General features: G+C 49.6%; 1 protein-coding gene across 1 annotated transcript in view; it reads left to right on the forward strand.

Annotated features, from left to right (window-relative positions):
* The first annotated feature begins 238 nt into the window (after positions 1–238).
* The window catches only part of LOC120917541 (transmembrane emp24 domain-containing protein 10-like), a 32,977-nt gene continuing 14,706 nt past the window's right edge, over positions 239–18,509 (forward strand). Inside the window, exons 1-2 of the mRNA XM_040328908.1 lie at positions 239–523; positions 15,373–15,493. Coding sequence (XP_040184842.1) covers positions 347–523; positions 15,373–15,493 — 298 coding nt within the window. The 5' untranslated portion in view covers positions 239–346. The remainder of the gene's footprint in view (positions 524–15,372; positions 15,494–18,509) is intronic.

The following is an 18,509-nucleotide window of genomic DNA, read 5'->3' on the forward strand; positions in this document are numbered from 1 at the left end:
CAGATCTGTAAAAATGTGTTGTTTTTCACTCCTGTATGCAAGAGACCTTTGCTTTTGCCATATTTATTATTTTAAAAGGTGGACTGTGCCTTCACAGGTTCCCAGTGACACGTTTCCTCCATGTGTGATTTGATGACATTAGCTGAGTTGTTCCAGTGAAGATCTGCCACCTGATCATCTGTAGAGCGGGAAGGAATACGGAACTCTCCATTGGAACGCAGCAACAACCAATGCGCAATCCGGAAGCGAGGCGTGGAACGCAGATGGTACACGACATCGGAAATCAGCCTTCAGTCTTGTCTCTTAGCAACCCGCCAGCCCTACCTGCTGCTGCCGCTCCGTAGACATGATGAGCCTTCTGCAGCTCCTGCTTCCCTGCCTTGTCTTAGTCGGAGCCGGGGCCATCTCCTTCCATCTGCCCGGTGACAGCAAGAAATGCCTGAAAGAGGAGATCCACAAAGATGTGCTGGTGACCGGAGAGTATGAGGTGTCCGAGCAACCGGGGATCGTCACACACCTCAAGGTATCCCTATGTGACGTGTACAAGTACTGAGCGCCGCTCTGCTGTCTGTGTGATGAGTTGTGTGCTGGGGCCAGAGATCCGAGGGTTCCCACTCATTGTCCTTTGTGTGATGACATTTCTCATATCAAATGAGCTTTGTAAAGTCACACCCGGATGTGATGTACTGCTATGCTGCAGGCTGGTGGGCGAGCGTCAGGCGTGCCAGGCTGGTGGGCGAGCGTCAGGCGTGCCAGGCTGGTGGGCGAGCGTCAGGCGTGCCAGGCTGGTGGGTGAGTGTCAGGCGTGCCAGGCTGGTGGGTGATCGTCAGGCGCGCCAGGCTGGTGGGTGATCGTCAGGCGCGCCAGGCTGGTGGGTGATCGTCAGGCGCGCCAGGCTGGTGGGTGATCGTCAGGCGCGCCAGGCTGGTGGGCGATCATCAGGCGCGCCAGGCTGGTGGGCGAGCGTCAGGCGCGCCAGGCTGGTGGTTGAGCGTCAGGCGTGCCAGGCTGGTGGGCGAGCGTCAGGCGTGCTGGCGAGCGTCAGGTGTGCCAGGCTGGTGGGCGATCATCAGGCGTGCCAGGCAGGGTTTGCAGTCATTGAAGGGCAGTTCACACCTGATTGCATTTATTTAACTTTTTTTGTGCATTGGATTTACGTTAAGCAGCATTTTCAAAACGCATCAGCTGCAAGGCCTGGGTCACACCTTGCTATGCATTTCTGCAGGCACATTTTTATGCGTTTCCGATTCATTTTTGATGCTTTTCAGAGCATTTGACCCCCCCCCCCCCCTCCTTCTTCTTCTTTTTTTTTTTTTTAAACTTTAAAGAGAAGTATGGGCTTCATACTTGCCTAGGTGGATGCTGCATCGGTCCCCCGCATCTCTGCACTGAGAACCAAGCGATCGCACTTTGCCAATGGCTCCGTTCTCACAGCTCGCCACGATAACCGAAGCGCTGAGCTGTGGAGGGGCGGGGATCGGCTGTCTCGGGCTCCTAGCGGATCACTGAGAGGCCGAGACAGGTATAAGACCAGGCACCTGGTGGATCCAGACTTTATTGTTGCGATGATGCGGTGCCTGGACTGATTCCAGTGATGTCAGCAGAGAGCGGACTTCAGACGGCTCTCTGCTGAAAACGGGTCACAGGAGTGCAAAACGAATTACACTTCTGTGACCCAGAGGAGAAGCCCAGCCTAAAGAGCAAGTCTTCCAGCGTGATAAACCGTGCTGCAATCGCGGGACGCATGCCATCCAAAAGTAGCTCCTGAACAATTTTTGGGCATCATGCGCCCTGCGATTGTAGCACGTTTTTATCACGCGACAATCGCAGCAGACCCGCATTGCGATTTGAGGTGTTTTTCAAATGAATGGCATCCCAAATGTGAGTCCCGAGATTTGTCATTCACACCTTGGCGCGGGCAGATCTGCAGCAAATCTGCCTGTGATTAAAAACGCTGTAGTGTGAATGCAGCCTTAGGCCTGGTTCACACCGATGCTTTTTTTTTTTTTTTCTGTACGTTTTCAGTTTTCCAGAAACGCTACAGTACATTGAACATGGTTTCCTATGGATCACATTCACATCTGTGCATTTTATGGAAAGGGCCAGGGACTTTTTTCTGTTTTTTGGTTCCATAGACTTCCATGGATCAAAAATGCATATTGAAAAATGCACCTGCAATATGCAACCTGCATAGGTTCACACCTATGCAGGTTGCAGTTTGCATATTGCAGGTGCATTTTGCATTTTTCAATACGCGTTTTTGACACCAGGCCTGAATGGAGACGTGCATTCTGGTAGATTTTTGGTGCGCTCCAGTGGCTTCTTGATGCTTTTACTGCGTTCCAGAAAAAGTGCAGCATACTCTACTTTTTTTTTTTTTTTTTTTTACTGGAACTGACCACACTGGTGTGAACTATGCCATTGGAAACCATATAATCTACTATCCATGTGTTTCTGGTGCAGAAAACAATTCTCTGGACTGCATGTTGTTCGGCTGAACTCGCACAATTTTATTCCCGCAGTCAGTGTGAACCGGGACTAAATCAGCTGTCTTGGCCGTATGCCCAGACCTCACTGCAGTGCTAACCAGGAAAAGAAAATCTCCTAAGAAGAGCACTTTCTAAACAATAAATAAACATGAAGACAGCAGATATACATAAAAACCTATGTAGGAAGATTTGTTTCATCCCTGTTTATCATCTGAGGCTGTTCACTTCACTGGATATACATGAGGGTTTACATCCACTTTAAGCAACTTAGGGCCAGATTCACGTAGGGCAGCGGCGGCGTAACGTATCGTAGATACGTTACACCGCCGCAATTTTTCATCGCAAGTGCCTGATTCACCAAGCACTTGCGATGAAAACCTTCGCCGGCGGCCTTCCGGCGCAAGGCGGGCCAATTTAAATGGGCGTGTGCCATTTAAATTACGCGCGCTCCCGCGCCGGACCTACCGCGCATGCTCCGTTTCCGAACTCCCGCCGTGCATTGCGCGCCGTGACGTCATTTTTTCGAACGGCGACGCACGTAGTGTAATTCCGTATTCCCGGACGGCTTACGCAAACAACGTTATTTTTTACATTTCGACGCGGGAACGACGGCCATACTTTATACAGCAATACGATTGCTGTGTAAAGTTAAGGCACCAAAAAAAACGACTAACTTTGCGACGGGAAACTAGACTAGCGGCGACGTAGCGAATGCGAAAAACCGTCGGGAATCGCCGTAACTCCTAATTTGCATACCCGACGCTGGTTTACGACGCAAACTCCCCCCAGCGGCGGCCGTGGTATTGCATCTTAAGATCCGACAGTGTAAAACAATTACACCTGTCGGATCTTATGGCTATCTATGCGTAACTGATTCTATGAATCAGTCGCATAGATAGAAACAGAGATACGCCGTCATATCTCCACTGTGAATCTGGCCCTTAGATTGTAAGCTCCTTGAAGGCAGGGGCTGATGTGAATGTATAATATATATGTAAAGCGCTGCGTAAATTGACAGCGCTATATAAGTACCTGTAATATTAATAGTGCGATTTTATTTATTTTTTTATTTTTTTCTGCGTTGGTTGTCGCAATGCCTTGCACAGCAACAGAAATTGCATTATTCTCTATGATGCCCAGTCACATCAATGTAGCATGGTGAGGTGCGATTTTTGAAAAGGTGCACATGCTTCTTTGGTGCAGTATATAGAATGTGTTTTTTTGCCCCATAGACTTCAATGGGAGCATAGGAAAACTGCATTTAAAGCGGAGTTCTGTCGAAAAAATGTAATAGTCAGCAGCTGCAGTATTTGTGGACACATACCTGTTCAGGGCGCCCGCAATGTCTTCACCCAAAGCCGATCTGTCCCTTGGCTCCCGGGTGCAGGCGCCGGCATCTTCAGTAAGGGATTCAGGAAGTGAAGCCTTGCGGCTTCACAGCCTGGTTCACTACTGCGCAGGACCTGCGTGTCTCCCAAAAGACAAAGGGTGGCGGACGAAGGAGGGGCCGACATGGCGTAGATCGCCGCAGAATCTGTGGCGATCTGTCGCCGGAAGTGGGAGCAAATGCCTGTATTAGACAGGTATCTGCTCCCTCCTGAACGGTGCCAAATGTGACACCGGGGGAGGGGAGAGGAACCGGATAAGCGGAAAATCCATTTTTGGGTGGAACGCCGCTTTAACGCTCTGTTTGCACTATTGCAAGACCAAAGTTGCGCGCTTTTTGCCACGACTTGAAGCAATGCCTGTGTATTCTTGAGGTCTATGGACATCAAACATCAACATGGCATCAAAGTGGGACCAAAGTAGTGCAGGGAATACTTTGAAGTCGCTGCCACTTGAAGTCACACAGATATGAATGGTGCTCATTGGAAATCATGGGGTACGACTTGTCATGCGACTTTTCAGTCCCAAGTCGCATGACAAGTGGAACCCGAGCCTAAAACGCGTGTACATGCATTCTTTTTATTGCATTATTTGCAGAGCTTTGTGTTTAATTGTTTCCAATTTCATACTACTACTACAAACGGTGTAAAACCGTTAAAAAAAAACGCATGCTCTAATGTGAAACTAGGCTAAAGGCTAAGTCCACCTTTTACAAAATAATGTTAAATGCACACATATTTACAGCAACACACACACACACACACACACACACACACACACAGAACATGCATGTATTACTTGTTTGCAAATCAGCCTGCAGAGCATTGCACCTGTGATCAGTGCATGGCGGGTGTAATGTCAAGCTCCTGCTGACCCTTCCTCTAGCTCTCTGCCCATACGGAGGTACAGACTTCTGAGCTGGAGAAAGTGTCAATCAACTACGAGGACGGTGATCACCACAGACATGCTCCATTGGGATCTACAAGTGTGTGTACTGCAGTGGAAGACAGGACTTGTAGTTTATTCATTCGCAGATCTCTGTGAATTAATCATGTGACTGTGCGGGTGGAGTACATTTTAACAGTGACAGTGGCTGCGAGGGAGAAGAATCCCCACATGCTTCCCCCCCCACCTTCCAGGACAGCTACTTGAGAGATGATTGGCCCCGCCCTCTACAGGAAACACAAATCGGATACAATTTAACCACTTCCCGACGGCCGTACGACTATATACGGCCGCCGGGTGGCTCTACTTCTCTGGGAGGCCGTGTTTTTACGGCCGCCCCTTTTCGCGTTCCCCGCGCGCGCTCCCGAGCGCGCAGCGGGGAACTGCTGTGCTGGCCGTGTCCCTTGGACACAGCCAGTCACAGATCGCCGTGAACGGCCAATCGGAGCGGCCGTTTCCTAGGCGATCTGTGCGGCCAATGAGAGATGATCTCATATGTTTACATATGAGATCATCTCTCATTCCCGGCTCTCGCAGACAGCGGTCCTGTCAGGGGAGAGAGGAGACGGATCTGTGTCTCTTGTACATAGGGACACAGATCGGTCACCCCCCCAGTCACCCCCCCTCCCCCACAGTTAGAACACTAATTAGGATACACATTTAACCCCTTCCTCACCCCCTAGTGTTAACCCCTTCCCTGCCAGTCACATTTATACAGTAATTAGTGCATATTTATAGCACTGATTGCAGTATAAATGTGAATGGCGCCAAAAATGTGTCAAAAGTGTCCGATGTGTCCGCCATAACGTCGCAGTCCCAATAAAAATCGCAGATCGCCGCCATTTCTAGTAAAAAAAAAATGTATACAGTAATTAGTGCATATTTATAGCACTGATTGCAGTATAAATGTGAATGGCGCCAAAAACGTGTCCGATGTGTCCGCCATAACGTCGCAGTCCCAATAAAAATCGCAGATCGCCGCCATTTCTAGTAAAAAAAAATAAATAATAATAATAATTCTGTCCCTTATTTTGTAGGCGCTATAACTTTTGCGCAAACCAGTCGCTTATTGCGATTTTTTTTTTTTTTTTTTTTACTAAAAATATGTAGAATACGTATCGGCCTAGACTGAGGATAAAAAAAAACGTAAAAAAAAAAAATTGAGCTATTTATTATAGCAACAAGTAAAAATATTTTTTTTTTTTTCAAAATTGTCGCTCTATTTTTGTTTATAGCACAAAAAATAAAAACCGCAGAGGTGATCAAATACCACCAAAAGAAAGCTCTATTTGTGGGGAAAAAAGGACGTTAATTTTGTTTTCGAGCCACGTCGCACGACCGCGCAATTGTCAGTTAAAGCGACGCAGTGCCGAATCGCAAAAAGTCCTCTGGTCAGGAAGGGGTTTAAGTGCCCAGTAAGGAAGTGGTTAAAAGGCCCCTCCCATTCCTCTGACCCTCAGTTGTTTTGTGTTTCCAGACCCTCCAGGAGCACCGACACGTTTTTTGTTTTTCCTAGGTCTGCTAACTGTGGTTGGTGGACCCCCCTTCTCTGGCATCATCCAATACTGAAGCAGGAACAAAGATTGTCTCTGGAGAGATACACTCTGAACAAATTGTAGCCTTTTATTGAAAGAAGGACAGCGCTACAAGTTACAGCAAAATAAAACCTGACTGCTGATGCGTTTCGCACTGAAACTAGTGCTTAGTCATAGCTATGACTAAGCACTAGTTTCAGTGCGAAACGCGTCAGCAGTCAGGTTTTATTTTGCTGTGACTTGTAGTGCTGTCCTTTCAATAAAAGGCTACAATTTGTTCGGCTGTCCAGAGACCATCTTTGTCCCTGCTTTGCTAAGTGCATTGTCTGCAACGGAGGATATTCATCTGGGTTCCCACCTGGAGCGGCTATTCCCTTTCCCCTCATCATCCAATACTGGTTGTGGCCAAGTCCCGGGTGTATTAGTCCCTGTACTTTCTGCCAGAAGGGTTCCCTATTTTGGAGGTACTTGCTTACCTGGTGAAAGTGGTGGCAACTTCTTTCAGGTTTTTCCCCAGCTCTGCCTGTGTGGAAGGCATTGTGCTTCACCGAGGTGTACCAAGATGGTGTCGGAGGACTTCCGGTGATGCGGCATGATGGCGCCGGAACCCACGTGATGCACTTTATGGCACCGTGTTGAGTGAGTGAGTAACTTGTATAGCGCTGACAAATGCGGACCGAATCGCCTCAAGGCGCTTGAATCCAGAGTCGTGCTGATCCTTCAGAAGAGATGGGTCTTCAGTTTTTTCCTAAAAGCCCGATGGTTTTCTTCCATGCGAATGGTCGTGGGTCGAGCATTCCAAAGCCGAGGTCCTTGGACTGAAAATCTACGTTCTCCCTTAGATTTGTAGCGGGTTGTGGGGATTTCGAGAAGGTTTTGGTTAGATGGTTTTTGTTGATAAGGAACACGGCGTAGTACACTGAGGACATGCTGCCTGGAATCCCCACATGCTTTTTTTTTTTTTGGAGTTGGCCTTGGTGAAGTTGGCCTTTAATTTTGTTCTATAGTGAAGTGGCAGCTGGTGGGTGAAGGCACCTATCGGGGATTGTGTTCTCTGACACACCTGAAAGTGTTGGAAAATAGTGGTACCCACAGATCTGTAACAGCGAAGATCGGAGCAAAGGTTTAATGTCTTCTCTTGCAGACTACTCATATCTCAATCCTTTTATTCTTTCATTTTTTTTGTTTTTTTTTTGTTCCTGTGAGCATGATTAGGTTGTTGTAAACTGTGGTGTAAGTGAATAGTGAAGATGCCTTCTTCCTGGCATACATTAAAATGTTCTGGGGCTGAGTTACATGGGGAATTAGTGAGAGATTTCAAATGGGATTCCCAGCACCACCTAACTAACCTTAATATTGTCACCAGCCCCCGCCCCCCCATCGGTCCTATCACATGTTCTGACCTGTGTCAGTACTTACTGGAAGTACCGGTCCGGTCACATGCTCTCCCTTTTGTCAGCCAGTGTGGCTGTGGTGAGTGGACAGAGCACTCCGACCTCGGCTAGTAAAGCCTGGAGTGATGACATCAATCACCCTTAGGCTTCAATGGCCCATCCTTTTGTTGGTGTTTCCTCCTGTCCTCTGAAGCACCATTGGCTGACACAAAGGGAAGTGTGGTCACGTGACTGGACCCAAGCTGGCTGAAAATAAGCACGTATAAAGATGTTCCCTTCACAGATTAGGAGGGGGATGGGGGCATTTATAAAGATTAGTTAGGTGGTGCCTAAATTACTCTTTATCCAATTGCTGGCAATCACTTTATTAATCCAGAGCAGTCTTTCTCAGCTATTTTTCCTCAGAGGAACCCATAAAATAGTTTCTAGGTCTCGGGAAACCCTTGAATATTTCTCTGGGGTTCAATGGGAAATTGTCCCTTTACATTAACGGTCAATGAGAAGAATACCCGTACAGTCAGTTAAAAGATTGTAAAACCTCACAAACAGTCTACGCTAGCACAAGGCTCTGCAGCAGCTAGCAAGTAAAACGATTGCATGGGTGCTGACTGCTCATCGCTTACCTAGGTAAGTACAGCAGGGACCCAGAGGGTGGGGAGGGTGTATGGTGTGTGTGTGTGTGTGTGTGTAAAATATATATATATCACACACAATTTTGACTTGATATACAAGTAGTCTCATGTCACAACTGAGTATACAGTGTGTGTGTGTGTGTGTATGTATATGTGTGTGTGTATGTGTATATATATATATTAGGGTTGTCCCGATACCAGTATCGGTATCGGGACCGATTCCGAGTATTAGCGGGAGTACTCGTACTCCCGCTAATACCGCCGATACTAGAATAGAATACTTCCACCCCGTCCCCCCGCCGCCACCACCGCCGCCGACGCCATCACCGCCGCCGACACCACCGCCGCTGCCACGTTAATCACCGCGGCGCGGGGAACATTTCAGACAGTTTTCTTTGCAACAGCTGTTTCCCCCGCTGTGCATAGACACTCCCCCTTGGACGGATCTGTCCAATCGCGAGCAAGGGGGAGTGTCTCTATACACAGCGCGGCAGGGAAAACAGCTGTTGAAAAGAAAGCTGTCTGAAATGTTCCACGCGCCGCGGTGATTAACGTGGCAGCGGCGGCGACCGCATCATAACAGGTACGGGGGACATTGCTGGAGGGAATACTGGGGACATTGCTGGAGGGAATACTGGGGACATTGCTGGAGGGAATACTGGGGACATTGCTGGAGGGAATACTGGGGACATTGCTGGAGGGAATACTGGGGACATTGCTGGAGGATATACGGGGGACATTGCTGGAGGATATACGGGGGACATTGCTGGAGGATATACTGGGGACATTGCTGGAGGATATACTGGGGACATTGCTGGAGGATATACTGGGGACATTGCTGGAGGATATACTGGGGACATTGCTGGAGGATATACGGGGGACATTGCTGGAGGATATACGGGGGACATTGCTGGAGGATATACGGGGGACATTGCTGGAGGATATACTGGGGACATTGCTGGAGGATATACGGGGGACATTGCTGGAGGATATACGGGGGACATTGCTGGAGGATATACTGGGGACATTGCTGGAGGATATACTGGGGACATTGCTGGAGGATATACTGGGGACATTGCTGGAGGATATACGGGGGACATTTCTGGAGGATATACGGGGGACATTTCTGGATATACGGGGGACATTTCTGGATATACGGGGGACATTTCTGGATATACGGGGGACATTTCTGGATATACTGGGGACATTGCTGGATATACTGGGGACAATGCTGGATATACTGGGGACAATGCTGGATATATGGGGGACATTGCTGGATATATGGGGGACATTGCTGGATATATGGGGGACATTGCTGGATATACGGGGGACATGGCCGGATATACAGGGGACATGGCCGGATATACGGGGGACATGGCCGGATATACGGGGGACATGGCTGGTTATATGGGGGACATGGCTGCATTTGTGGGGGGACATGGCTGCATTTGTGGGGGGACATGGCTGCATTTGTGGGGGGACATGGCTGCATATGTGGGGGGACATGGCTGCATATGTGGACACATTTAAAAAAAAGTATCGGTATTCGGTATCGGCGAGTACATAAAAAAAAGTATCGGTACTTGTACTCAGTCCTAAAAAAGTGGTATCGGGACAACCCTTATATATATATATATATATATATATATATATATATATATATATATATATATATATATATATATATACCGTATACATAATATACACACCATGTGGCAAAAAAGTATTTAGTCAGCCACCAATTGTGCAAGTTCTCTCACTTAAAAAGATGAGAGAGGCCTTTAATTGTCATCATAGGCATACCTCAACTATGAGAGACAAAATGTGGAAACAAATCCAGACAATCACATTGTCCGATTTTGTAAATATTTTTTTTATAAAATTTTGCTGGAAAATAAGTATTTGGTCAATATCAAAAGTTCATCTCAATACTTTTTTATATATCCTTTGTTGGCAATTAGAGAGGTCAAACGTTTTCTGTAAGTCTTCACAAGGTAGTCACACACTGTTGCTGGTATGTTGGCCCATTCCTCCATGCAGATCTCCTCTAGAGCAGTGATGTTTTGGGGCTGTCGTTGGGCAACACTGACTTCCAACTCCCTCCAAAGGTTTTCTATGGGGTTGAGATCTGGAGACTGGCTAGGCCACTCCAGGACCATTTGAAATGCTTCTTATGAAGCCACTCCTTCATTTCCCGGGCGGTGGGCTTGGGATCATTGTCATGCTGAAAGACCCAGACACATTTCATCTTTAATGCCCTTGCTGATGGGAGGAGGTTTGCACTCAAAAATCTCACAATACATGGCCCCATTTATTCTTTCATGTACACAGATCAGTCGTCCTGTTCCCTTTGCAGAGAAACAGCCCCAAAGCATGATGTTGCCACCCCCATGCTTCACAGTAGGTATGGTGTTATTTGGTTGCAACTCAGCATTCTCTCTCCTCCAAACACGACGATTTGTGTTTCTACCAAACTGTTCTACTTTGGTTTCATCTGACCATATGACATTCTCCCAATCCTCTTCTGGATCATCCAAATGCTCTCTAGCAAACCTCAGACGGGCCCGGATATTTATTTGCTTAAGCAGGGGGACACATCTGGCACTGCAGGATCTGAGTCCCTGGCGGCGTAGTGTGTTACTGATGGTAGCCTTTGTTACATTTAGGGTTGTCCCGATACCGATACTAGTATCGGTATCGGGACCGATTCCGAGTATTTGCGGGAGTACTCGTACTCCCGCAAATACTCCCGATACCCAAATAGAATACTTCCCCCCCCCCCTCCGCCGCCGTCGCCGTGACGCCGCATCCCGCCGCCATTCGCCGCATCCCCGCTACCGCCGACTGTGTCATACGCCGGGAACATTACAGCTTTGAATAGCTGTAATGATTGGCGCCGCGCATAGACACTCCCCCCTCGCTCGGGTGAACTGTCCAATCCCGAGCGAGGGGGAGTGTCTATACGCAGCGCTAATCATTACAGCGATTCAAAGTTGTAATGTTCCCGGCGTATGACACAGTCGGCGGCAGCGGGGATGCAGGTAAGTGGGACATGGATACATGGGGGGGGAGACGCTGGATACATGGGGGGGGGGAGACGCTGGATACATGGGGGGGAGACGCTGGATGGGGGGAGACGCTGGATGGGGGGAGACGCTGGATACATGGGGGGGAGACGCTGGATACATGGGGGGAGACGCTGGATGGGGGGAGACAATGGCTGCATGGGGGGGAGACGCTGGATGGGGGGGGGAGACGCTGGATGGGGGGGGAGACAATGGCTGCATGGGGGGAGACATGGCTGGATGGGGGGTGACAATGGCTGGATGGGGGGGTGACAATGGCTGCATGGGGGGAGATGCTGCATGGGGGGTGACAATGGCTGCATGGGGGGTGACAATGGCTGCATGGGGGGTGACAATGGCTGCATGGGGGGTGACCATGGCTGGATGGGGGTGACCATGGCTGGATGGGGGGTGACAATGGCTGGATGGGGGGAGACGCTGCATGGGGGGAGACGCTGGATGGGGGGTGACAATGGCTGGATGGGGGGAGACAATGGCTGCATGGGGGGAGACGCTGGATGGGGGTGACAATGGCTGGATGGGGGGAGACAATGGCTGGATGGGGGGAGACAATGGCTGCATGGGGGAATACATTGCTGGATGGGGGGTGACAATGGCTGGATGGGGGGATACATTGCTGCATGGGGGGTGACAATGGCTGCATGGGGGGAGACGCTGGATGGGGGGAGACAATGGCTGCATGGGGGGTGACAATGGCTGGATGGGGGGGTGACAATGGCTGGATGGGGGGGTGACAATGGCTGCATGGGGGGAGACAATGGCTGGATGGGGGGTGACAATGGCTGGATGGGGGGTGACAATGGCTGCATGGGGGGAGACAATGGCTGCATGGGGGGAGACGCTGGATGGGGGGAGACAATGGCTGGATGGGGGGTGACAATGGCTGCATGGGGGGTGACAATGGCTGCATGGGGGAATACATTGCTGGATGGGGGGTGACAATGGCTGGATGGGGGGATACATTGCTGCATGGGGGGTGACAATGGCTGCATGGGGGGAGACAATGGCTGCATGGGGGGAGACAATGGCTGCATATGTGGGGGGACATCGCTGCATTTGGGGACACATTTAAAAAAAAGTATCGGCGACTACTTGAAAAAAAGTATCGGTACTCGTACTCGGTCCTAAAAAAGTGGTATCGGGACAACCCTAGTTACATTGGTCCCAGCTCTCTGCAGGTCTTTCACTAAGCCCCCCCCCCTCCCCCCCATGTGGTTCTGGGATTTTTGCTCATCGTTCTTGTGATCATTTTCACCCCACCGGGTGAGATCTTGCGTGGAGCCCCAGATCGAGGGAGATTATCAGTGGTCTTGTATGTCCTCCATTTTCTAATTATTGCTCCCACAGTTGATTTCTTCACACCAAGCTGCTTGCCTATTGCAGATTCAGTCTTCCCAGCCTGGTGCAGGTCTACAATTTTGTTTCTGGTGTCCTTCAACAGCTCTTTGGTCTTCACCATAGTGGAGTTTGGAGTGTGACTGTTTGAGATTGTAGACAGGTGTCTTTTATACTGATAACAAGTTCAAACAGGTGCCATTAATACAGGTAATAAATGGAGGACAGAGGAGCCTCTTAAGGGCCCTTTCACGCTAGCGGACTGTATGTCCGCATTTTCATCCGTCCGTTTGCGGATGAAAACGGGACATACATGGGTCCCTATGCGATTACGGGTGTCAGCGGATGAACATCCGCTGACACCCGTAATTTGTCCGCCTCCCCAAAGATCCGCATTTGCAGACGGAAGAAATTCTGTTTTTCTTCCGTCTGCCGGATCGGATGAACGCGGACATACGGTCTGTGTTCGTCCGATCCCCCATAGGGGAGAGCGGAGGAAACACAGGGCGGTCCCTGCACAGTGTGCGGGGACCGCCCTGTCAGCTGCCAGCTCAGCGGGGATTTTACGGAGGATCCCCGCTGAGCAAAGCGGACACACGGAGCGGATCATTACTGATCTGCTCCGTGTGAAAGTGCCCTAAAGAAGAAGATAGAGGGCTGTGAGCCAGAAATCGTACTTGTTTGTAGAGGAGACCAAATACCGCGCACTATTTTGCCCTGAAAATCAGGGCAAAATCGTGGGTGCGCGGTATACGCCGATACCCACTTTCCCACGCTGAATTTGAATACTGCGCCGGCATATACCGAGCGCAGTACACTCGTGTATCTTCGGGCAGTTTCGGCGCCTCTCGCGCTGACGTCCTGGACGTCAGCGTGAGAGTAGCCGAGCCTGCCCGACGATACACGAGTGTACTGCGCTCGGTATATTCAAACTCAGCGCGGGAAACGAGCGGGGAGGACGCCGTAGAAGGACGCCGGACCCGACAAAGAGGACACCCGAAGCCGCAGACGGACGCCGGAGTTTAGGGGTGCGCGCTATACCCCGATAAATACGGTACTTATTTTCCAGCATAATTTGCAAATAAATTCTTTCCAAATCAGACAATGTGATTGTCTGGATTTGTTCCCACATTTTTCCTCTCATAGTCGAGGTATACCTATGATGACAATTACAGGCCTCTCTCATCTTTTTAAGTGGGAGAACTTGCACAATTGGTGTGTGTGTGTGTGTGTATATATGTGTATATGTGTGTGTGTGTGTGTGTGTGTGTGTGTTTTTGTTTTGGGTTTAGATGAACTTCGATCGCTATGAAAATGGTGACAGGTGTATATGTAATTATTTAAAAGAATACTGCGCATGTGTAAAAACAGTGTAAATTGTCCAGCGGCACCACAAAAGTGAGATTTAATCACAATAAACAACACGTAGGAAAAAAGAAAGATGCGCTGAAAAAAAGAAATCATACTGGGTTATTAAAATGCAACTGTAGAAAACACAAATCCGTGATTAGTAGAATCCCCAAAAATTTCACGTCGTGCATACACAGTCACCACAGGCAATATAGACTCACCAGAGGGCCTGGACCCTTTATTATGAAAGGTCAAACAGGCTTGATGTAACAGTCTTTGCAGGGGTCATCAGCCGGAGATGTGTTCTCAGATCAAGCAGCGCAAAAGCAGGATATTCAAACCAAGCTCCTTCCACCCCACAATCGGATTAATCATAAAATGAAAGAGACGCCAGATAGTGTACAATCCCAAAAGGTTTGTTTAATATAAAGTATTGCACTTACATTAGTACAGGTAAAACCAGCGTTGTGTGCAATATAGGCGCCGCCTTAAGATATCTAAGCATTGTGCAAACAATCGCGATAGCAGGAAACCGCTCCTAACCCGACCGGTTTCATCACAAAAAGGACTTCTTCCGGGGCATGGACTTATCCGGAAGAAGTCCTTTTCCGTTGCTCCGGAAGAAGTCCTTTTCCGTTGCTCCGGAAGAAGTCCTTTTCCGTTGCTCCGGAAGAAGTCCTTTTCCGTTGCTCCGGAAGAAGTCCTTTTCCGTTGCTCCGGAAGAAGTCCTTTTCCGTTGCTCCGGAAGAAGTCCTTTTCCGTTGCTCCGGAAGAAGTCCTTTTCCGTTGCTCCGGAAGAAGTCCTTTTCCGTTGCTCCGGAAGAAGTCCTTTTCCGTTGCTCCGGAAGAAGTCCTTTTCCGTTGCTCCGGAAGAAGTCCTTTTCCGTTGCTCCGGAAGAAGTCCTTTTTGTGATGAACCCGGTCGGGTTAGGAGCCGTTTCCTGCTATCGCGATTGTTCATCTCCAGCTGATGACCCCTGCAAAGATTGTTACATCAAGCCTGTTTGACCTTTCATAATAAAGGGTCCATGCCCTCTGGTAAGAGTCGATATTGCCTGTGGTGATGGTGCATGCACGAGGTGGAGTTTTTTTTTTTTTTGGATTCTACTGCTTATCACGGATTTGAGTTTTCACCCACTAGGTGTATATGGAGAACTTTGTTCCAGTCTTGATGGTTATCATGAACGTGCTGTAATTCTTCTATCCTGCTTACATCTAGGTTACAGATTCCATAGGTCATATTCTGTATTCCAAAGAAGATGCAAAGAAGGGGAAGTTTGCCTTTACCACAGAAGATTATGAAGTATATGAAGTTTGCTTTGAGAGCACTAGTTCTACCGGTCAGTACTTCACAAATGCTGCTATTGGTTTACTACTTATCTTATATTTTAAAATGGAACAAAGTGATAAATGAACTTGCTGCTGCCACGAAAAATAACAACCCTGCAAAACATACCCGTCTGCTGGCATGGGCTCCCTCACATTCCGACCAGCTGCCAGTTCTGATTTATTCACTGAAGTAGCAGGTAAATATAAGTGTTAAGCAGGGACACAGACTGCGCTATCAATGCCTCTGCCACCTGCACATGGAAAAGAGCGTATTGCTGCATACACATGACCGTTTTTCATGACGAGAAAAATGCAATTTTTTAAACTGGTGGTTTAAAAACGGTTGTGTAGAGCAGGGCTCAAAATTTCAAGTCCTGAGCCACTAGCCAGGCCTTAAGAGTTACTCGCCACCAGTTGCCCCACACAACACCTCCCCTGTCCCACCCCTAAGTCTGCCCCTGAACACGACCTTGTAAATTATCTCATGAAATTACACTGTTAAATATTTTAAGCAGAATTACGTTCCAAAAATAAATATTAACAACTTTAACAATAGTAACATAAAGCATATCCGTACCCATCTGTGCCTCACTGTGCCCGTGAACGCAGCCTCCCTGTGCCCCATCAATGCAGCCTTACTGTGCCCCCATCAGTGCAGCCTTACTGTGCCCCCATCAGTGCAGCCTTACTGTGCCCCCATCAGTGCAGCCTTACTGTGCCCCCATCAGTGCAGCCTTACTGTGCCCCCATCAGTGCAGCCTTACTGTGCCCCCATCAGTGCAGCCTTACTGTGCCCCCATCAGTGCAGCCGTACTGTGCCCCCATCAGTGCAGCCGTACTGTGCCCCCATCAGTGCAGCCGTACTGTGCCCCCATCAGTGCAGCCGTACTGTGCCCCCATCAGTGCAGCCGTACTGTGCCCCCATCAGTGCAGCCGTACTGTGCCCCCATCACTTGCAGCCTTACTGTGCCCCCATCACTTGCAGCCTTACTGTGCCCCCATCACTTGCAGCATTACTGTGCCCCCATCACTTGCAGCATTACTGTGCCCCCATCACTTGCAGCATTACTGTGCCCCCATCACTTGCAGCATTACTGTGCCCCCATCACTTGCAGCATTACTGTGCCCCCATCACTTGCAGCATTACTGTGCCCCCATCACTTGCAGCATTACTGTGCCCCCATCACTTGCAGCATTACTGTGCCCCATCAGTGCAGCATTACAGTGCCCCCATCAGTGCAGCATTACAGTGCCCCCATCAGTGCAGAATTACAGTGCCCCCATCAGTGCAGCATGACACAGGAGAGGGACAGAGGCTGCGGACATGACACTAGAGTTGGACAGAGGCTGCTGACATGACACGGAGGGGGGGCCAGAGGCTGCGGACATGACACAGGGGACGACAGAGGCTGCGGATATGACATGGGGGGGGGGGGGTGCGGACATGACACGGGGGACGACAGAGGCTGCGGATATGACACGGGGGGGGGGGGGGGGGCTGAGGCTGCAGACATGACACAGGGTACGACAGAGGCTGCAGACATGACACGGGGGGGCTGAGGCTGCAGACATGACACAGGGTACGACAGAGGCTGCAGACATGACACAGGGGACGACAGAGGCTGCGGACATGACAGGGGGGGGCTGAGGCTGCAGACATGACACAGGGTACGACAGAGGCTGCAGACATGACACGGGGGACGGCAGAGGCTGCGGATATGACATTGGGGGGGGAGGGGGAACAGAGGCTGCGGACATGACACAGGGGACGACAGAGGCTGCGGATATGACATTGGGGGGGGAGGGGGAACAGAGGCTGCGGACATGACACAGGGGACGACAGAGGCTGCGGATATGACATTGGGGGGGGAGGGGGAACAGAGGCTGCGGACATGACACGGGGTCGGACAGTGGCTGCGCACATGACACCGGGGGGGGGGGGCCAGAGGCGGACATAACACATGAGGGGAACAGAGGCTGCAAATATGATAGTGTCCTCCTCACAGTGGCCTCCTCCTCTGTCCACCATTATATAACTTCTCCTCCACATCATCAGTATGAATCCTCCTGTGCCCCTTTCACCTCTCCACAGGTCAGAACAGCTCTGACCTGTGGAGAGGTGAAAGGGGCACAGAAGGAGGACAGCATACTGTTGATGTAGAGTAGAAGTTATATAATGGTGGACAGAGCACATCAGTCTCTGTCCCTCCCTTGCATGCCATGTACCCCCATCCACATTTACCTTTGTACCCCCAATTCTCTTTAAATCTCTTCATGGTTCTTTCTCACCTGATGACAGAAGTTACAGAACGTATTCATCACAGTGCAGTCTCCAGCTATCTCGGCTGTGTGCTACACGGGTCTGTCAGGCGGGGGTGGGGAGGGAGGAACACAGAGCACTGCTCTGCTTCATTGCCTGTCTCCTGTCTGCAGCTTCTGACAGAGGGAGAAGCGGGACGAGTGGGCTTAAGCACATGAAGCCCGCAGCTGTCCCGCTCTCCTGTTATAATGTGGCCACTGTTTGGAACCAACCCTGCCACTCGCTGTGTGATTGCTTCAGGAAGGAAACTGTCAGCCTGGTTCACCCCCTGCTCCTCACTCGCCCTGGACTTTATTCCACTCGCATTTTGCGAGAAAAGAGTGTAATTTTTGAGGGCTGGTGTAGAGGGTACAGAGCATTTTTCTTGATGAGAAAAATGGGCATTAAAAATTTACAACCTGCTCTACGCGTCATTAGAGCTGCAATTTTTAGCATTAGAAAACCGCAGGTCTTCGCAGGGGCACACAGCAAAAAAAGATAATTTTCTATGTTCCCTGTTTACACTTGAATGCAGCCTTCAGATGAGCTGCAGTTTTGAAATCTGCATTTTTCATCTCGTACTGCAGCTCGCCACAGCTAGGTTTGTCTCTGAGTATCGTCACGCCAGGCCCAAATCTAGCCTAATCTAATTTTGGGGTACAGTATAGAAAGCCAGTGGGCATAATGTCAGCAGTGTGACAAAGACTCAAGGAACCAGTATTCCCTGT

Source organism: Rana temporaria, chromosome 11 (genome assembly GCF_905171775.1).
Source record: "Rana temporaria chromosome 11, aRanTem1.1, whole genome shotgun sequence".
NCBI lineage: Eukaryota > Metazoa > Chordata > Amphibia > Anura > Ranidae > Rana > Rana temporaria.